This window comes from Dendrobates tinctorius, unplaced genomic scaffold (genome assembly GCF_039654945.1).
Source record: "Dendrobates tinctorius isolate UK_male_01 unplaced genomic scaffold, ASM3965494v1 ptg000028l, whole genome shotgun sequence".
NCBI lineage: Eukaryota > Metazoa > Chordata > Amphibia > Anura > Dendrobatidae > Dendrobates > Dendrobates tinctorius.
Window position 1 is genome coordinate 54,354,798 of NW_027361696.1, and position 20,613 is coordinate 54,375,410.

The following is a 20,613-nucleotide window of genomic DNA, read 5'->3' on the forward strand; positions in this document are numbered from 1 at the left end:
AGATCTTAAAGGGGGGTTGTTTCTTAGAAGACAACCCCTTGTCTTTGTGCCCTATTAGTGATGGGAATCATCTATCGAGCTGAGTAGCTCTGGCTAACGAGGACCGTCCATATGTCACACGGTCAGACATTTCTACAAACGTATAACAGTAATGGTAGCTTCAGTTAATCATCAAAGACCGGAATAGATGGTGATTGTGCAGTACCCGGCCACGGCAACAATTTTGCCGATGGAGCTGTGCTGCTACACAACTGAGCAGTTCAAGCTGACACAGGGAACAACTGATTGGCGGGGTTCCCCACCGATCAGACATTCATGACCTATCCTAAGGATAAGCCTTCAAGGATAAAGTCCCTTTCAGACCGATTGGACACCAGCCTACAATTCCCGGCATTGGTAATAACTCTGATCCTGGCAGTTAACCTCTTTAGATGCCACGGTCAACAGCGATTGCAGCATCTAAGCAGTTAAAGGGGGCTATCTCACCAACAACCTCCACAATGTGATTACAGGGTTCCAAGAGGGTTGCCATTGCATCCAAGAGCCAGACTATGGAGAAATTTTATGGTATATTGCAGTAGCAATTGAACGATCGCATGTTCAAGTCCCTTAGTAGGACTAAAAAATGTAAAAAAATGTAAAAAATTAATAAAGCGTTTAAATAGCCCCCTTTTCCGAATCTTATAAAAAATATCAGCTAACCACGACCGTCGTTTCTACCTCCATAAATTGTACCAATGAATACTACCACTCTTACAGAGCTCCATTGATGGTGAAATATAAAAAATGTCTGAAAATAAAAAGTTTATTTTAGAAAAGTAGTAAAATAAATAAATAAATTTGGTATCGCGGTAACAGTACCAAATAAGGATTTCATTTTAAACTTGTAGCTGTAACTGTTAGAAATTACATAAAAAATAAGTTTTTATTTTAATTATTCCACTCTATGAAGTCTTTTTTTTTATTTTCCAGCACATTATCTAATATATTTAATGGTTACATTAAAACGTGTAAATGGACCCTAAAGAAATATAAATTCTCACAGGTCTGTCAATGGAAAAAAAAAGTTGTATGGCTTTCAAGGTGGGAAAGGAAAAATGAAAAAAAAAAAAAAGTATAACAGTCTTGGCGGGAGGTGGTTAAAATCAGCACCGTGGGTCAATTTTAGCACTGGAAAATTCTGCAGCATGGGGAAGAGATTGGTTAAAAAAAAATCTTATCCACATGCTCGCTGCTGTATTCCGCTGTGGTTTTTTTTTTACCTCCGCAGCTTTTCCAACCAGTGTGGACCTATCCTTAGGGAAGAAAAATCACCGCTGAGCACAGTGTTTCCTCCAAGTCACAGGCTGGCTCGGGGGCAGCTAAAGCTCTCACATGTCAAGTGACAGCAATATGTGTATGTGCTTGGGGCTACCGGATTCATGCAGAAGGATACAAGATTATTCTAGTAATTTATAGCGTCTATCACCGGCAAAAAAAAAAAGTAACTTTTTACTGCTTATCTTCTCTAAATCTATTGCAAATGTTCCAGTTCTGCCTAGAGCAGTGAATTCCCCATTGTGCTCCCCAGCCATCTCCTTCTTCTGTTCTCCAGGTTTACTGCGGCTAGAGGAGTTGGTCCGTCAGTTCCTAATATCAAAAGATACACTTTCTGTGCGGATGTTGGATGACACGAATGATCCCACGCCTTTATTAAAGGAAATTCGCGATGATAAGGTGTCCACCATCATTATCGACGCCAACGCAACCGTGTCCCACCTCATCCTGAAGAAGGTCAGGCTTCTCTTTAGTTTTTGACTTTGATTTGTTTTTCCCAGTTTTCAATCAGTTTGTTTTCTTTGCACAGGCCTCCGAGCTCGGGATGACATCCGCTCATTACAAATATATCCTGACAACAATGGTGAGAACTGGTGGTCAATGGGGGGGGACCATTCATATGTGCGTTAAGGGGTTTCCACTTCTCTTAAGGTTGGGTATTGGAAAATGGGCCAGTCAAGACGTGACTTGATCCGAGTGCTCATCCACATGTCAGATGGATGCCTGAGCTGCCTTTCATGGCATACATTATTCCGATGCATAAAAACGGACCAAAATAATGTATACTGAGATGTTTTTCCATGCAGAATGGGTCCATGTGCTCTACGTGTGAGGTCCATGTTGCTTGCCCTAATCCATATAATGAGTCGAAGTTGGATCATACTTGACTACATCTGTTTTTTTACCCCTAGGATTTTCCCTTGTTATCATTGGAAGGAGTGGTCAGTGACCATTCCAATATCCTAGGCTTTTCCATGTATAATAGCAGTCATCCTTTCTACTTGGAATTCCTAAGAAGCCTCAACATGTCCTGGAGAGAAAACTGTGAGCTCAGCACATATCTGGGACCAGCGGTGAGCCATTACATTATACTATTAATTTCTGCAATTTTTGCCAAGGTCACAAGTTCGTCCATTCCTTTGTCTTCTAGAGGTTGACCATGACTTATGTGCAACTATCTTTCAACTTATATCCCCATCCTTAGGCTAAAATTCAACAAAACTTACCCAGAATCTACATGAAAATGAACCAAAAAATATTGATGGTTTTGGTGTGGATTCTTCACATCAGATTCAAACGACAAAGCTGAAAAATAAAAAAATATGTTTGCCTTTTCCTAGTTGAGCCTTCCATGGTTTGCATACTCCTAAGTTCAGTGATGGCCTTCACATGTAGCCAACAAAGATGTAGTGGGCATGTGTCGACACAATGCGTTATTGGAAGAGACGGAACAGGGGGACAGGGAAGACTAGTAATGGAGTATGAAGTCCCATTTTTCAGTCTGATTTTAGGGTAATACTATGAAGATATTGGTGCTCTTGAGACTCGTCTTAGATGAGTTTGCTGACATTGTCCATCTCTTTTCCTCAGCTCTCGGCTGCGCTCATGTTTGACGCTGTACATGTTGTGGTCAGTGCCGTAAGAGAATTAAACCGGAGCCAGGAAATTGGTGTAAAGCAGCTGTCCTGTAGTACTTCACAGATATGGCAACACGGGACCAGCCTCATGAACTATCTACGAATGGTATGGAGAAGCCGCCACACACAGGCGTGACAGAAATGGTGGCATTATTAGTTATTGCTTAATACTTTGTTTTATTAGAAAGCACTAGACTAAAGTATGAGCAATAGTATTGGTAGAAATAGTAGTAGTCAAAATAGTAGAAGTAGCAACAGTTGTAGTAATAGTAGTAGTACAGGTAGAAGACAGTAGTTTAGTAGTAGCAGCAGTAGACTAGTATTAGTAGGATTTATAGCAGTAATATTAGTAATTGCAGTAGATGTAGTAGTAGCAGTGGTGTAAGAAGCAAGTATTAGCAATGGAAGTAGAACAAGTAGTAGAAGAAGTGGTAAAATGGCTCACTGCGCCATTTTGCTAGAGAAAAAAAAATTGTCACCACTAAGATGGCAGTAACATCTATCGGAGAGAAAAAATTTTTCTGAATAAATTTATATCAGCAAATAAAATAAGTAAATGCATATTATACATGAGGATTATGCCGCCGGCGCCTGCCTGCTGAATGGGATTTTTTTTCAATACATATAATATTCAGTATGTTAAATGGGGGACAGATCACTAAGGGATCAGTGACCTGTCAGAAGCCATCAGTATGAATACCTAATCAGAACACCACATAAAGCCCCTCCCACAGCCCCTCCCACAACTACACCTATAGGTCGCCCCTGAGCAAGAGCATATCATTAACTAAAAACTGAAAACAAAGATTAAACAACAACCACAAGATGGATTTCATCACCAGGTATCATTTTAATTTGTATAACAGCGCCAACCTGACACTGTCTGGTCCTCATAAACCACATCACAGGAAAACATTACAGGTGTCATGTCCATTTTTGGATTTGTGGCAGCTCTGGTTCCACTCTGTTTAAATGGAGCTTTTTTCCTTTTGGGCCATGAGGGGTTAATGTCAGTTTTTCCCTGCTGACAATCTGGTGTAACTGCAGTGCTGCTGGGTCAGCTGATGTGGGTGGTGACCACTCCCACCATCCTTTTAATGGTTACCTGATGCATCAGCTGACTGTCGGTGATAGAGCAATCTTCAGTGACCAAGCCTGAGTAAGGAGGTCTCTGGGTGCAGTGTTGCTTCGGCTGGGTTCGTTATCCTGTGCCTTTATTCTGCTGTGTGGTGCTTTCCTGCAGAGGAAGCTAAAAGATAAGTTGTTATTTCCCCGTCCCTTTTGCGTTTTCCACTGTCCCCTGTGTGGTAATACCTGCAGAGGTGAAGCTAGTGCCCCTTGTCGGCCAGTGTACTAGCCAGGGCAGTGTGAGGTTACAGCAAGGGTTGAGGTTTCCTGATGGCGGTGGGGGGAAGAACCCACTTAGGACATTAAGGGAGTGCAGGAACAGGATCAGGATAGGGCTCAGGGGTGTCCCTTCCTTCATTTCCCTATTGCTTAAGGCCTTACTCCCCCCTTTTCCATCCCATTTGTTTGTGTGTTGCACCGTCCACTGACCGACGACCAGTTGGGTCGTGTCACACCGTGACAACAGGCTTTTGTTCCCCACAAAGTGAAACATAAAGTAACAAGTCCATACAATTAGAGTCCAGCTTCTTAGTCCTTTAGCAAAGCCACTCAATCCAGGAGATCACACACAGCCATGTGTCAGCCAAAGAGCTCTCAATTTGCAAAGTGAACCACACCCAGGGGTGGAGATACGCCACACAGCCATCTCTCCCAACTCATCAGCTGCTCACAATCAATCTGTCATGGCCGATTAACCTCTTTTAGTCCTTTATGTATACTAAAGCATTACTCCAAGTTTGTCTCCTAACCACTAGGTGTCCAACAGCCACCTTACAGTAGTATAGTAGTAGTAGTAGTAATAGTGGTAGTGTAATAGTAGTAATTGTGATAGTGATAGTAATAGTGGTGAGAGCAGTAATAGTAGCAGGAGTAGTAGTATTGTAGTATAGTGGTGTAATAGTAGTTTTAGTAATAGTGGTAGTATAGTAGTAGTATATTGGAAGTATAATAGTAGTAGTACTAGTGATAGTGGTAGTATAGTAGTAATGTATTTGTAGTATAGTGTAATAGTGGTAGCAGTAGTAATAGTAGCAGGAGAAATAATATATTGGTAGTATAGTAGTAATAATAGTAGTGTAATGGTAGTATAGTAGTAGTAATAGTGGTAGTAGTAGTAATAGTAGCAGGAGCAATAGTATATTTATATTATAGTGAAACTAATAATAGTAGTAATAGTAGTATATTGGTAGTATAGTGGTAGTGGTAGTAGTAGTAGTAATAGTAGTATATAGGTAGTATAGTAGCAGTAATAGTGGTAATAGTAGTAATAGTAGTATATTGGTAGTAATAGTGGTAGTAATAGTAATAGCAGGAGTAGTAATATATAGTAGTAACAGTAATATCTTGGTAGTATAGCAGTAGTGATAGTGGTAGTAATAGCAGGAGTAGTAGTAATAATAGTATATAGGCAGTATAGTGGTAGTAGTAATAATAATAGCAGGAGTAATAGTAAAGTAGTAGTAATAGTAGTATATTGGTAGTAATAGTGGTAGTAAGGCCGGCATCACAAAACCGTAGAATACGGCAGAGTGTTAATATATGGGCAGATCACATCACCGTTTATTTTCTCAGCCATATTCGGTATGCGTGTAAAATCGCAGCGTACTGTGATTGTCACCGAGAATCGTCCGCGACTTGCCAATGCAAGCCTATGAGTGCGAGAAAAAGGCGAACGGCACTCGGACCATGCAAGTGCTGTCCGATTTTTACGCACCAGTGTCCTTTGAATAGCCAACAATTCATGTGCGGTATACAGTAAAATCACACTGACAGGTTAGAACAGAATAGATAGAATACATAGATATATAGATGTCAGTGACACACACTTGTATATATATGTATGTATATTACATATATAGATAGAAGAAAAGCCGGCAATACATCTGCCACGTAGTGTAAAATCACAGCGTGACGGATTAGAATAGAATAGATAGAATAGATATATACACATAGAATACATAGATATATTGATGTCAGTGACACCCACATATGTGTATGTATATATATTAGATATATAGATAAATAGATAGAAGAAAAGCTGGCTATTCATCTGCCGTGTTCTGTAAAATCACTGTAGGAGTCTGTCATTCTTACAATCAAAGGACTTTTTTCTGGGTGTCTGTGTTTTCATACAATGTGATTATGGGCCTAGTAATGGAGGTGTCTTATTGACGCCTCTACATTACTAACCTCAGGGCTTGATGTCACCTGACAATACAAAGGTGTCATCAACCCCCCTAACTATCACCCCACTTGCCACCGCTACAGGGCAAGTTGGAAGAGCAAGGCTAAGTGCCAGAATTGGCACATGTTGGAGATGCACCTTTTCTGGGACGGCTGAGAGCTGATGTTTTTAGCCTGGGGTGGCAGTATCCATGGCCCTTTCCTATGCTATTAATATCAGCCAGCAGCTGTCTGTATAGCCTTTGCTGTTTATTAATTATTGGGGGACCATACGTCATTTTTTAGGGTCCCCCGTTTTAATAGCCAGTAAAGGCTAAGTATACAGTTGTAAACTGACATTAATAGCCTGGTAAGCTCCATGGGTATTACCCCCTTCCCATTCTATTAACATCGGCACCCAGCCATCAGCTTTCCCTCTGCTGGTTATGAAAATTGCGTGGAAGCCCAAGCCATTTTTTTTTTTTAAATCAACTTTTATTAATTAAATACATGTACAGTAAGCTGCACACACAACTGTACTAATTGTATATGTCACTAACATCTATATACCTACCTATTCTATATGTATTTACTGTATGTAATCCATCTCTTCTATCCTGTCGGCTCCTGCAGTGATTTGATGCACGGCAAACGAATTGCCAGATTTTCTTGTATCTATTATTCTATTCAATATATATACATGTATGTATATATGTATATGTGTGTTTGTCACTGACATCTACAACCTCTGGCAAAAATTATAGCATCACCGGTGATGCCATAACTTTTGCCAGGGGTTGTATATATCTATGTATATATCTATTCTATTCTAACTAGTGTTGAGCATTCCGATACCGCAAGTATCGGGTATCGGCCGATACTTGCTGTATCGGAATTCCGATACCGACTTCCGATATTTTTTCAATATCGGAATTCGGCATCGGAATCGGAAGTTCAGTTGATTGACAGCCTGACGTCATCATGATGCGCGGTGTGTGCGCATCATGATGCGCCGTCATTTCGGGCCTTCCGGGGGTCTCTGCCGGCCTGCCGGGGGGCTGTGCCGGCCTGCCGGGGGGCTGTGTGGACTGCCCGGGGTCTGTACCGGCCTGCCGGGGGGCTGTGCCGGCCTGCCGGTGGTCTGTGCACCCTGTGGGGGTCTGTAACGGCCTGCCGGGGGGCTGTGCCGGCCTGCCGGTGGTCTGTGCACCCTGTGGGGGTCTGTACCGGCCTGCCGGGGGGCTGTGCCGGCCTGCCGGTGGTCTGTGCACCCTGTGGGGGTCTGTACCGGTCTGCCGGGGGGCTGTGCCGGCCTGCCGGGGGGCTGTGCTGATGTCCGGGGGTCTGTGCAAGCATCGTCCGATGGGACTACAAGTCCCATCTGGCGATGCCTGCTACCATGACAGTGATTGACACATTAGCCAATGATGGGACAGTAGTAGTCCCATCATCCGGCTAATGTGTTAAATGTTAAAAAAAAAAAAAAAAAAAAAAATACTACATACATACTACATGCATGCTACATACATACTACATGCTACATACATACTACATATATACTACATACATACTACATACATGCTACATACATGCTGCATGCTACATACATACTACATACATACTACATGCATGCTACATGCATGCTACATGCATGCTACATACATACTACATGCATGCTACATACATACTACATACTACATATATACTACATGCATGCTACATACATACTACATGCTACATACATACCACATACATACTACATACATGCTACATACATACTACATATATACTACATACATACTACATGCATGCTACATACATACTACATACATACTACATGCATGCTACATACATACTACATGCATGCTACATACATACTACATGCTACATACATACCACATACATACTACATACATACTACATACATACTACATGCTACATACATACCACATACATACTACATACATGCTACATACATGCTACATACATACTACATACATACTACATGCATGCTACATACATACTACATACATACTACATGCATGCTACATACATACTACATGCATGCTACATACATACTACATGCTACATACATACCACATACATACTACATACATACTACATGCTACATACATACTACATATATACTACATGCATGCTACATACATACTACATGCTACATACATACCACATACATGCTACATACATACTACATATATACTACATGCATGCTACATACATACTACATATATACTACATGCATGCTACATACATACTGCATGCTACATGCATGCTACATACATACTACATATATACTACATGCTACATACATACCACATATATACTACATACATACAATACATTCATACAATACATACATAGACATACAGTACATATAACATAGAGTAACATACTTACCAATACTTGTCACATTGTTCCCCGAAGCCATTGTCTTTTCCGGAATAAATATTAACATAACAAACCACAAAAATACTCACCCACGGAAGGTAGGTATCCTTCCGCACTGTATTCCTCCGCCACTTAAAAAAAAAAAAGTCCCTAGTCTCACTTTATGCCATTGCTGTGTGGGAATTTGTAGTCCCATCGGACGATGCCTGCACAGACCCCCAAAGCCTGCACAGCCCCCCGGCAGGCCGGCACAGCCCCCCGGCAGGCCGGCACAGCCCCCCGGAGCCTGCACAGCCCCCCGGCAGGCCGGCACAGCCCCCCGGCAGGCCGGCACAGACCACCGGAGCCTGCACAGACCCCCTGGCAGGCCGGCACAGCCCCCCGAAAGGCCCGTACAGACCCCAGAGAGGCTGTACAAGGGCAGGAAAGGGTTTTTCTTATTCCGATACCGGAAGTCCCATAGACTTGAATGGGACTTCCGGTATCGGAATCGGCGATACCGATACTTTTTTTAAAGATCGGCCGATACCATCCGATACGATACTTTGAAGTATCGGACGGTATCGCTCAACTCTAATTCTAACCTGTCATGCCTTGATTTTACATTATGAGGCTGCGGAATTGCAGGCTTTTCTTCTATCTATCTATCTATCTATCTATCTATCTATCTATCTATCTATCTATCTATCTGTCTGTCTATGTAATATACAGTATAGACATATTGTATGTGTGTGCAACAGACCTATATATCTACTGTATGTGTATATATCTATTCTATCTATTCTATTCTAACCTACCACGCAGTGATTTTGCTGTACAAGTATGGCACCTGAATCGCCAACTTTTATTCTATCTATCTATTATACAGCTCTGACAAAAAATTAAGAGACCACTGCAAAATTTTCATTGTGTTTGATTTTTCTCTTTCTAGGTATATTTTTGAGTAAAATGTAAATTGCTCTTTTATTCTGTAAACTACTGACATGTCTTCGAATTTCCAAGCACTACATTTTGTATTTATTTTCTGAAAATGAGAAATGGTCAAAATAACAAAAAAAAATGCAGTGCTTGCAGACCTCAAATAATGCTAAGAAAACAAGTTCATAATCATTTCGAAACAACAATACTAATGTGTTAACTCAGGATGAGTTCAGAAATCAATATTTTGTGGAATAACCATGATTTTTAATCACAGCTTTCAAGCATCTTGGCATGCTTTCCATCAGTCTTTCACACTGCTTTTGGGTGACCTTATACTACTCCTGGTACAAAAATTTAAGCAGTTCTTTGTTTGATGGCTTGTGACTATCCATCTTCCTCTTGATTACATTCCAGAGGTTTTCAATGGGGTTCAGGTCTGGAGATTGGGCTGGCCATGACAGGGATTTGATGTGGTGGCCCTTCATCCACACATTGATTGACCTAGCTGTGTGGCATGGTGCATTGTCCTGCTGGAAAAACCAGTCCTCAGAGTTGGGGAACATTGCCTGAGCAGAAGGAATCAGCTGTTTTTTCAGGATAACCTTGTATGCGGCTTGATTCATACGTCCTTTGCAAAGATTGACCTTCCCAATTCCAGCGTTGCTGAAGCATCCCCAGGTCATCACCGATCCTCCACCAAATTTCACAGTTGGGTGCAAGATACTGTGGCTTTTCAGGTAGCTGTCTAACCATTAGATGACCAGGTGTTGGGCAAAAGCTGAAAATTAGACTCATCAGAGAAGATTACCTTACTCCAGTCCTCTATGGTCCAATCCTTATGGTCTTTGGCAGACTTCAGCCTTGCTCTCCTTTGCTTCTCACTGATGAAAGGCTTTTTTCTAGCTTAACATGACTTGAGCCCTGCCTCTTGGAGCCTGTTACAAACTGTTCTTGACGTGTATTTCACCCCAGCTGCCATTTGCCATTCCTTTTGTAGGTCACTTGATGTCATCCTGCAGTTGCTGAGTGACATTTCAACAAGATGACGGTCATTTCGGTCAGTGGAGAGTGGTTTTCGCCCTCTGCCGGTCTGTAGCTTTGTTGTCCCCAATGTCTGCTGCTTGACCTTGTTGTAATGGACTACTGTGTTAGAAATTTGAGCCCTTCTTTTCCTCAGTCAAAACTTTTCTTTTCAACTCCTTTGGCATGGTTAAAAGTTATTTTTTCTTTCCTATTACTTTTGGGATATTACTAGCACCTGTGTCACGATCCATCCTTAGATCCATGGCAGATCTGGATTCTCACATATAAACCTTTTTCCTTTCATGCCATCGGTGGTTAATGTCAGTTTTTTCCCCCGGTGGCCGCTGGTGTAACTACATGGCTGTTGGATTTGCTTATTCAGGTGATGACCACTCCCACCTCCCTTCAAAGGGTCACCTGATACATCAGCTGGCAGTCGGTGTTAGAGGTCATTCTGCAGCGACCACTCTGGGAGAATGAGCTTGCTGGGAATGGTGGTGCCTCAGCTGTTCATGTTGTATCTGGTGTTGTGATCCCACTGTGCGGTGGTTTACAGCAGAAAGGGAAGTGTTGTTTGTCTTTACCTTGCTTGCCATATCTTCCCTTGGTGTTGTATTAGTGCAGCGGTGGGACCAGTGTCCGCACTTGCCAAATCCCTACTTAGGGATAGGTGCAGGGCAAGCGAGGGCTAAGGTATCCTGCTCAGCGATGGTTTGAAAGAAACCATATAGGGACGTCAGGATAGACCAGGGAACAGCCTCAGGAGAGTGCAGGAGGTGTCCATTCCCCATTCCTTATCGCAGGGCCCACCATTGTAATTGTGTCCCTGGTGTTTCCTTGTTTATTGTGTTGTTGGTGACCGACCTACTGGTGGGTCGTTTCATACCTGGTCAGTCATTATTGTGACAACTTGTTTTGCCATCCAGCTTGTCCTATTGCAAGAGGATTGTGAACACCACAGCAGGGTTTTTTATGCTTTCCTTCATTAAATAAGATTTAGTTCAGGTGATCACCTAATCAGAAGCACATTAAGAAGAATGAGGTGTACTCTTGAATTCAACTGACACTGGAATGGAATGGCTGTCAGACATGTAGAGAAGCTGATTTTTATAAAACTGTGCAGTGGTCTCTTAATTTTTGACAGAGCTGTATATATATATAATGTGTGTTTTGATGAATATTTCCTTTGAAAATGATGTGCAAATGACATAGAGAATTTCTCTATGTAAAAACTAAGTTAAAATCGCATTGCAATTGGATGTAAATCGGATGCTAGGTTTGAAAAATCGGATTGTACTCACATGACACTTGTATTACACTCCTGCGACTCTCGGCAGGGAGACTCAGGCTGTGTGCCCACGTAGCGATTTTTAAGCGTTTTTGCTGCGATTTTCGGCGCGAAAACGTTTAAAAATCGTGTACAGAACGCCCCCCATGCATTCCTATGGCATTCTGCACATGCTGTGCTAATGCTGCGCTTTTTTCCGCGGCGGAATCGCATCGCGGAAAAAATCGCAGCATGCTCATTCTTTTGTGCGGAATCGCAAAGAATTGCCGAGATTCCGCACCCATAGGAATGCATGAGAATCGCTGACTTCCCGCATGTGGCTATGCCCACCATGCGAGAAGTTAAGCGTCTCATGTGCGGTTGGTACCCACGGTGTGGAGGAAAGGAGACTGTCCTCCAGGCTCTGGGTACCATACCCCTGTAAAAAAAAGAATAAAAAATAAAAAATCGGGGTATATTTACCTTCCGGCGTCCCGCGCTGCATTCCCGGCCTAAGCGTTCCCAGTAATGCCTTGCGGCAAGGTCCTGTGATGACGTAGTCTCGCGTGACTCTAGCGGTCTCGCGAGATCGCTATAGCAACGCGAGACTACGTCATCACAGGTCTCGCAAGGCATTACTGGGAACGCTGTGGCCCGGGAATGCAGCACGGGACGCCGGAAGGTAAATATACCCCGATTTTTTTTATTTTTTTTAGCATTTTAACATTCTATCTTTTACTATTGACGCCGCATAGGCGGCCTCAATAGTAAAAACCTGGTCACACTTGTCAAACACTATGTTTGACGAGTGTGACCAACCTGTCAATCACTTTCCAAGCGATGCTTCAAATCGCTTGGAAAGTGCTTGAATATCGCACACGAAAATCACGGCAAAATCGCGATCATAATCGCGGTGAAATCGCGCGGAAAAAAACGCGCGATTTCTGGGAAGGAGTCCGGTTTTTGGTGTGCGTTTTAACACGCACCGTGGGCACATAGCCTCAGACTGATTTTTCATACGTTTAGTGTGAGTTTGGCCTAACAGTAATAGCAGCAGGCAGGGGCATAACTACCGCGGTCGCAGCCGTCGCAGCTGCGACGGGGCCCGGAGTGCTTAGGGGCCCGCTCATGAGTTTGCACTTCAAAGGTGAGATGTGTAGTGGGCGTGTCAGGGGAGTAGCAGCCTCTGGGAGCTGCAGCCACTCATTGGCTGTGCAGCTCCGTGCTTTGATTGGCTGCCAGGCTGCAATTGGCCTGACGCTAATTTGTTCATTAGGGCAGCGAAGGCGCGCATTCAGGAGCACGCTCAGTCCCTGAGGCAGGCTAGAAGGTGGAAGGTGTGCATTCAGGAGCGCGCTCAGTCCCTGAGGCAGGCTAGAAGGTGGAAGGCGCTCATGCAGGAGCGCGTGATGGCTGTTCTGTGCGCACAGGACCTGTGATGAGGTCACAGGAGGGTAGCAGTCAGGAGTCACATGATCAGGGGCCTCACTGTATGCAGGACTCTGCTGTGCTGGTTGTCATGGTGCTGGATGAAGGTAAGTTTATGTGTGGGGACAGGAGGGGTTTACAGGGTTGATGTAGCAGAGCCGTGTGTGTACGAAGTTTATGGAGCGCAGCCGTGTACGAGGTGTGCGGAGCCATGTGTACGAAGCGGAGCCGTGTGTGTACGAGGTGTATGGAGAGGAGACACGTGTGTACGAGGTGTACGGAGCGGAGCCACGTGTGTACGAGGTGTACGGAGCTGAGCCGTGTGTGTACGAGGTGTACGGAGCAGAGCTGTGTGTGTACGTGGTGTACAGAGTGGAGCCGTGTGTGTAGGAGGTGAACGGAGCGGAGCTGCGTGTGTACGAGGTGTACAGAGTGGAGCCGCGTGTGTACGAGGTGTACAGAGTGGAGCCGCGTGTGTACATTTGAAAGTTCGCACCGGGGCCCATAACTTTGTAGTTACGCCATTGGCAGCAGGAGTAGTAGTATAGTAGTTGCAATAGTAGTAGTAGAAGTAAAAGTTGTAATTAATTTTGCATTTTAAGAATACAACCAGACATCATGATGTAAACATTCTCCAGAAGAGATATATAATCAGCTGAAGCTGGCCAATGTCAGTAACTTTACATTTCAGGCAGCCAACTCTACTAATTTCATGCCAGCTGTTGTCTCCATCACTGATGGCACCAATGCATTTCACTTCCCAGGAGAAATGTTTTTTTCTTCTTGTTTGCACCAGTCCCCAACACCATTTTTTTTTTTTTTTTAAATGTAAACCATAAAGACTAACAATTCAAGCGATTGTTCAGGACTTAAATGTTGATGGCCTTACCATAAGTCATCACTATCACATTAGTGGGGGTCTGACACCCAGAACCAGTTATTCGCAGGTCCTATGGCATGGGAGAACATGGAAAATACAGAGCCAGAACACCAGAGCTCCGAGCACTGCATACGGACTGTTCTATGGCATGACGGCTCTGCTCACATTCACTTCAATAGGAGCTGAAGTGGCCATTGTTCTGCCTCTCTACACTGTGCGGTTGCAGAAAATTGTGGGGCTGCCGTGCCAGGTGTCAGTCCTCCATCAACCTGATATTAATTAGCTTTCCTAAGGAACATCCTGGACATTCCCTTTAAGGCGCCGGTCTTTCTCTATTCCGGCAACACTGTCTGTAAGCAATCAGTGTGTGAGTATGTATCCCCAGAGCTAGTTATGTATTTGTAAGTATGGGGCGCGTCAGCGCAGACAGATGAGGCTGACAGCGCACGATACTACGGGATGATATACAGACACATTTCTGTTATTAGTATGTTACTATTTCATTGCAATGTCGTAGCGAGTGATCTGAGTGACGCCGCACAGCACCAGGAGATCATTATAGTGCAAGACAGAAAAAAAATATAATAAAAGTAGATATTGTTCTGGAAATATCACACAATTTCTTCCTTAAAGAGAACTTTCAGAAAACTTAACATGCTATCGAGATCCCCACCAGTCACTTTCAACAAAGGGTCAGAAGCGTTCAACCAAGCATTGATTCTCCTCGTTAGCTGAAGACGAGCTCATAGACTATTAATCCCGTCTTTTGTCCTGGAGGAGAGCAGCGCTCTGCTGAGCTCTTTTTTTTCTCCGTTTTAGCAATTGGTGTGGTCTCGGCACCTGGACCCCCACCGTTCAAAGCTTCTGACATATATCTATGACAAGTCAAAAGTTTTGTGAAAGTGAAGCTAGTCTTCAAGTCACGCTGTGCCAAATCAGAGGTGGGGGTCCCAGAAGTTGGACTTCAACAGATTAGGATATTCTAGTGATATTTTATCACTTTATATGATGGGAATACGTCATATAACAATTAAAGAGATATATCGCAATAGTACTCCAAAAACAATGATGGACTAAATACCACTACAACATGGAAACAGCGAGAGGCACAGTCACCCAACACAGAGGCCACTCCAGCATCACCATAACAGACATTAACAGTGCCAACCTCGGTGCCCCGATAACAAAAAACAGAGTATTCTCCAATTACACAGCTACAGTTTCCCCATAACAAGTCAGACTCACTTAACCTGTGTTATCTGCACCTCAAAAACATTTCTAGAATTCGACCCTTTCTTACCTTTGACTCTGCAAAAACTCTTACTGTTTCTCTTATTCATTCTCGTCTGGACTATTGTAACTCTTTACTAATCGGTCTCCCTCTTAACAAACTCTCCCCTCTCCAATCTGTCCTAAATGCAGCAGCTAGGATCATGTACCTCACCAGTCGTTATACGGATGCCTCTACCTTGTGCCAGTCCTTACACTGGCTACCCATCCACTCCAGAATTCAGGATAAACTTATTACCCTCACCCACAAAGCCCTCCATGGCTCAGCACCACCCTACATCTCCTCCCTCGTCTCAGTCTACCACCCAACCCGTGTCCTCCGTTCTGCTAATGACCTGAGGTTAACATCCTCATTAATCAGAACCTCCCACTCCCGTCTCCAAGACTTTTCACGAGCCGCGCCAATTCTTTGAAATGCGCTACCCAGGCTAGTACGATTAATCCTCAAACCCCACAGTTTTAAGTGTGCCTTAAGAACTCATTTGTTCAGACTGGCCTATCGCCTCAACGCATTAACGTAAATATCCCTGTGTGGCTCATTTCTACATTTTTTACCATAACCAGGTTCCTCGCATCATGTTCTCACATGCTTTTTGCATTTAATAGCCCTCTGTGTCTGTACTGTTACATAGTTAGACTGTTAACTGGCTCATGCAGCAACAGGAACACCCGATTCTTACACTAGGGAAGGTCCAAACCATAAAAACAATAAAAGCAATTGTTACCATCCACCTTTCGTGTCTCCCCTTTTCCCTTATAGATTGTAAGCTTGCGAGCAGTGCCCTCATTCCTCTTGGTATCTGTTTTGATCTATGTGTTTATTGGTATGCTATGCTGTAATGTATATTGTCTGTACAAGTCCCCTCTATAATGTAAAGTGCTGCGGAATATGTTGGCACTATAGAAATAAAATTATTATTATTAGTTATTATTAACCTATTAATAGAGGCTGTCACAGTGCCTCCATAACAGAGAAAATTACTGTGCCTCAGTTCCAGAGCCAGACACTGTGCCCCGTACCAAGGCCAGCCACCCAGCCACCATGTAGGTCAACTAAACCAGCCACCATGCCGCCCCTATACCAGAGGCAGCCATCGTGCTATACCAGAGGCAGCCACGATGCCCCTATACCAGAGGCAGCCACTGTGCCCCTATACCAGAGGCAGCTACTGTACCCCTATACCAAAGGTAGCCACCGTGCCCCTATACCAGAGGCAGCCACCATGCCCCTATACCAGAGGCAGCCACCATGCCCCTATACTAGAGGCAGCCACCATGCCCCTATACCAGTGGCAGCCACCATACCCCTATACCAGAGGGAGCCACCATGCCCCTATACAGAGGCAGCCACTGAGCCCCTATACCAGAGGCAGCCACTGTGCCCCTATACTACACTTCTGCAGACACTTTGTTCGGAGCCAATGGCAGCCACAGTAGCCACATCAGAACCAATTACAGACCTCATTATAAGTCAGTCCGTTATGCAAAGGATCTGGCAGAGTGCAGTGACTTCAGTTAAAATCGGGCGTCACAACAGTAGTGAAGCAGTGATAAAGACTTGGGTGACCAAGTCCTCTGTACCAAAATATGGAGTAAGACCTCATTGTGGTGATTTGTGATGGAACTAATGACGTGGACATATCTTCTGTTTTAAGAAATTCTGAGCTTTTTTTTCTGGAGGACTTTATGGTTTCTATCATCCCACCACATCATAACCTCATCGGTCTTTATTAAGAAGGTGTTGTCAACAGTTGTTCCAAGTTCTTAAGTTCTTCTTTGACGTTCTTTTATTGTCTTTAATCCTCCCAGGTAGAGTATGACGGACTGACCGGACGAGTAGAGTTTAACAGCAAAGGACAAAGGACAAACTACACTCTACGCATCCTGGAGAAGGCTGGAGATGGCCATAGAGAGGCAAGTATTGGTATCTTTCACGGTTGTTTATTGTGGATAGATTTTCTAATTTGGCCACTTAGACAACTTTTGAAGACACCTCTTTGGTCAAAGTTTGACCATTTAATCTTTTCACTTTGAATTAAAGAGAAAATTTAGGTAAAATATTGAAAAATTTGGGTAAAATTTTAGCAATTGTTATTCAATTTTGTTCTTGCAGGTTGGTGTTTGGTATTCAAACCGTACGTTGGCCATGAATGCCACCAGTTTGGATATAAACATCTCGGACACGCTGGAGAACAAGACCTTAGTAGTAACCACAATTCTTGTAAGTTCCTTATAGCTTCTTTAAAAACCTCTACGTATGTGAAATCCCATATATATATATCTTGGCCAGTGTGTATAAATATTTTAGCAGCTCCGTAAATCTGGCGAGATTGCTCTAGATGTTATATCTCGGCTACCTGCAGGTTTATATAACACAGTTGACAATCTCATTCTTCAGCTTATTTAGTTCGGGGTTTTTTTTTATAGCTCTGCATTTTGATTTCTTCTGTTTTCATCCCATCTCTAGAAGTAATCACACATTCAATGCCTTTTTTTTCTCACCATCTGATCCACCTGACCGTGTTATCTACTTTTTCCTTCCAGGAGAATCCATACATGATGCGCAAAGCAAATTACCGATCCCTATCTGGCAATGACCAATATGAAGGCTTCTGCGCGGAGATGTTAATGGAGCTAGCTGCACTCCTGAGGTTCAACTATAAAATAAAGCTGGTTGAAGACGGGTTGTATGGAGCTCCTGAGTCTAATGGCTCTTGGACAGGCATGGTGGGAGAACTGATCAACCGGGTGAGTAATAGCATGTGGATAACCCAGCTTTCAATTAAATCCAACCAAGTCTTTAATTTCATCAATTTTCATATTCACCCTGGAATTTTTGCGGGGAGAATTTTCTTTCACAATCACATAAAAAATTTTTTTGCATTAATGCATGTATTTTGGGCTAAAAAAAAAAACATTTTTGTAATTTGATTTCATTATAAATTTTGCACCGTTTTGGTTTTACAGGATTTTTGCTCTCCTGCAGATCCCACTTTATTGTGGTCTTTGGTCATAAATCAGCTGAGAGGACCTAAGAAAATGATAGATAAAGAAGTTACAAACTGAACAGCAAACTGAGGAGTCACAAACTGCCCATCAGAAATACTGAGCTTACTGACGGGTTCCAAATTTAATAATTCTGGAGTCAGCAATAGACAGTGCAGAGGCTGTAGATGGGAAAAGGTGCAACATTTTTAATGTATCCCAATTGCAAAAAGGATTTTTTTTTACCCATAATTACATCAATTTAAGTAAAAAAAATGCATAAAATTGGGGCAAAATTTTTAAAATCTTGGAAACTCCTTTAACTTCCCTTTTCTCTGCATGGTATGGAAAATTTTGTAAAGGTAAAATCTCTAGTTTGTTAATTTTTGTAAAGTTATTTAGCATTCTGCCTGGTATGGTTATTTGGACACCTTATAGCGATGTTTTATGGGCACCATATTGTATGGCTCTTTAGGCAGGAAAAGTATCGATGGAAGGTAATAGTCAAGTAAAGACCAATACCACCTATAGTTGTAGTCCCTTCGTAGGCCAATAAAATAACAAGAAATTGCCTTTTTTTTGGACCTGAAGGTCCAATGTTCATTCTCACTGCTTCACCTTTCATTATTTCAAGAAAAGAAAGCTTGGCTGGCCCATGGATTGGTACCATGATGTAGTACCTTTGGGTTTGAGGATTGGAAACCATTAAAAATGGCGTCTCTAGTAGAAATGGAGTTCTACATCCTGGTCAACCATGAATGGGCAAATATGTAATACATGGACAGAGCAGATCTGTCAGAGCAGAAGAGGCTCAAACTTTATGCCTCGTTGCTTTGGTTAGGAGAAGTTGATTCGTAAGAATGTAACCCTCCTCCACTGCAATGTTCACATGCCCTTATAAAGGGGGCAAGAAAATAACTCTAAATAGGATCTTCTTCCATAACTGCCAAATTGTATAAATGATGTGTGTTTTTTGTATCAGGATCTTTAATGTGACGCTGACCTTGCCGTCCTGAAGAATGTGTTGGCGTCCATGCTTCGTTTGCTTGCTTAATCATGTAATCAGTGTTATGCACATAAGGTCCATAATTATTGATGAAAATGAGCAGAGATTACACGAAGCTGCTCGCTCAGTGGAAACATCACTTGCCGCAATTTTCACATTTATAGATTTTGAATGTAGGATATTCAGAAAAGCTAGGACTGCTACAGGCCTGAGTAGGGTCTGGTGTGTTCTCGCTACATACAAAGACATATTCTCACACCAAATTGCTGAGCTACAGCTATAACCACAAAAGTATAATACCTTTAAGAATCTGAATCATAAAATTGGTCCACAATGTCCCAGGCCAACAAGGCAAGTAGTACTACCAGCACTGTGAGAGGTGCCTGGAGTTCACAGCATTAAACTGCTCTTCAACCATTCTCCAATTTTAGAATTGACACAGGGTTACCCATTTATCTAAATGGTTGTCCTCAGGGCCTATTCATTTTGTTTGCTGCTTGGTTTGGCAGCATATGGGACAAATTACTGTTTCCTATGAAGGAATACAGCACAAGAACCATCATCAGTACATGAATACATGAATACATCACCAAAACCACTATCAGTAAATGAATACAGCACCAGGACAACTATCAATACATTTAATAAGAACCAGAATCATGTTTAGTACATGAATACAGTACTAGAACCTCCATCAGTACAAAAATACAACACTAGAACCACCATCAGTACATGAAAACAGCACCAGGACCACCTTCAGTACAGTACATGAAACAGCACTAGAACTGCCATCAGTATATTAATACAGAACAAATCTTAGTGCAGCAATCAATTGCAATGTCAGATCAGCCCCTGTGATATAATTTTTTACTTGATAAACTTACAACTCCTAGTATATCCTTAACAATGATAAGGATATACTGGGATTTGTAATTACTAGTCATTATCAGACTGTGGACCATACAAGAACCACAGTACTGATCAGATGCCTTCAGTATCTACTATATAATCGTCTAATTCTGTCTGTCTGTAATGGAAATCCTGCGGCGCTGATTGGGGTCGCGCCCGGCCAGCCGCGACCAATCAGCGCATTCGAACGAAGCATGCCTCTGTCGGGAGATCTGCGGTGCGGGTGGGGGAGAGAGAGAGAGAGAGATTC

The 20,613-nt window shown here is 42.8% G+C and overlaps 1 protein-coding gene across 3 annotated transcripts in view; it reads left to right on the forward strand.

Moving 5' to 3' along the window:
* The window catches only part of GRIK5 (glutamate ionotropic receptor kainate type subunit 5), a 446,124-nt gene that overhangs the window by 299,738 nt on the left and 125,773 nt on the right, over positions 1–20,613 (forward strand). For all 3 annotated transcript variants that reach the window (XM_073570753.1, XM_073570754.1, XM_073570755.1), the window contains 7 exons: positions 1,595–1,773; positions 1,847–1,900; positions 2,229–2,390; positions 2,908–3,060; positions 17,273–17,377; positions 17,577–17,684; positions 18,008–18,211. In XM_073570753.1, coding sequence (XP_073426854.1) covers positions 1,595–1,773; positions 1,847–1,900; positions 2,229–2,390; positions 2,908–3,060; positions 17,273–17,377; positions 17,577–17,684; positions 18,008–18,211 — 965 coding nt within the window. The remainder of the gene's footprint in view (positions 1–1,594; positions 1,774–1,846; positions 1,901–2,228; positions 2,391–2,907; positions 3,061–17,272; positions 17,378–17,576; positions 17,685–18,007; positions 18,212–20,613) is intronic.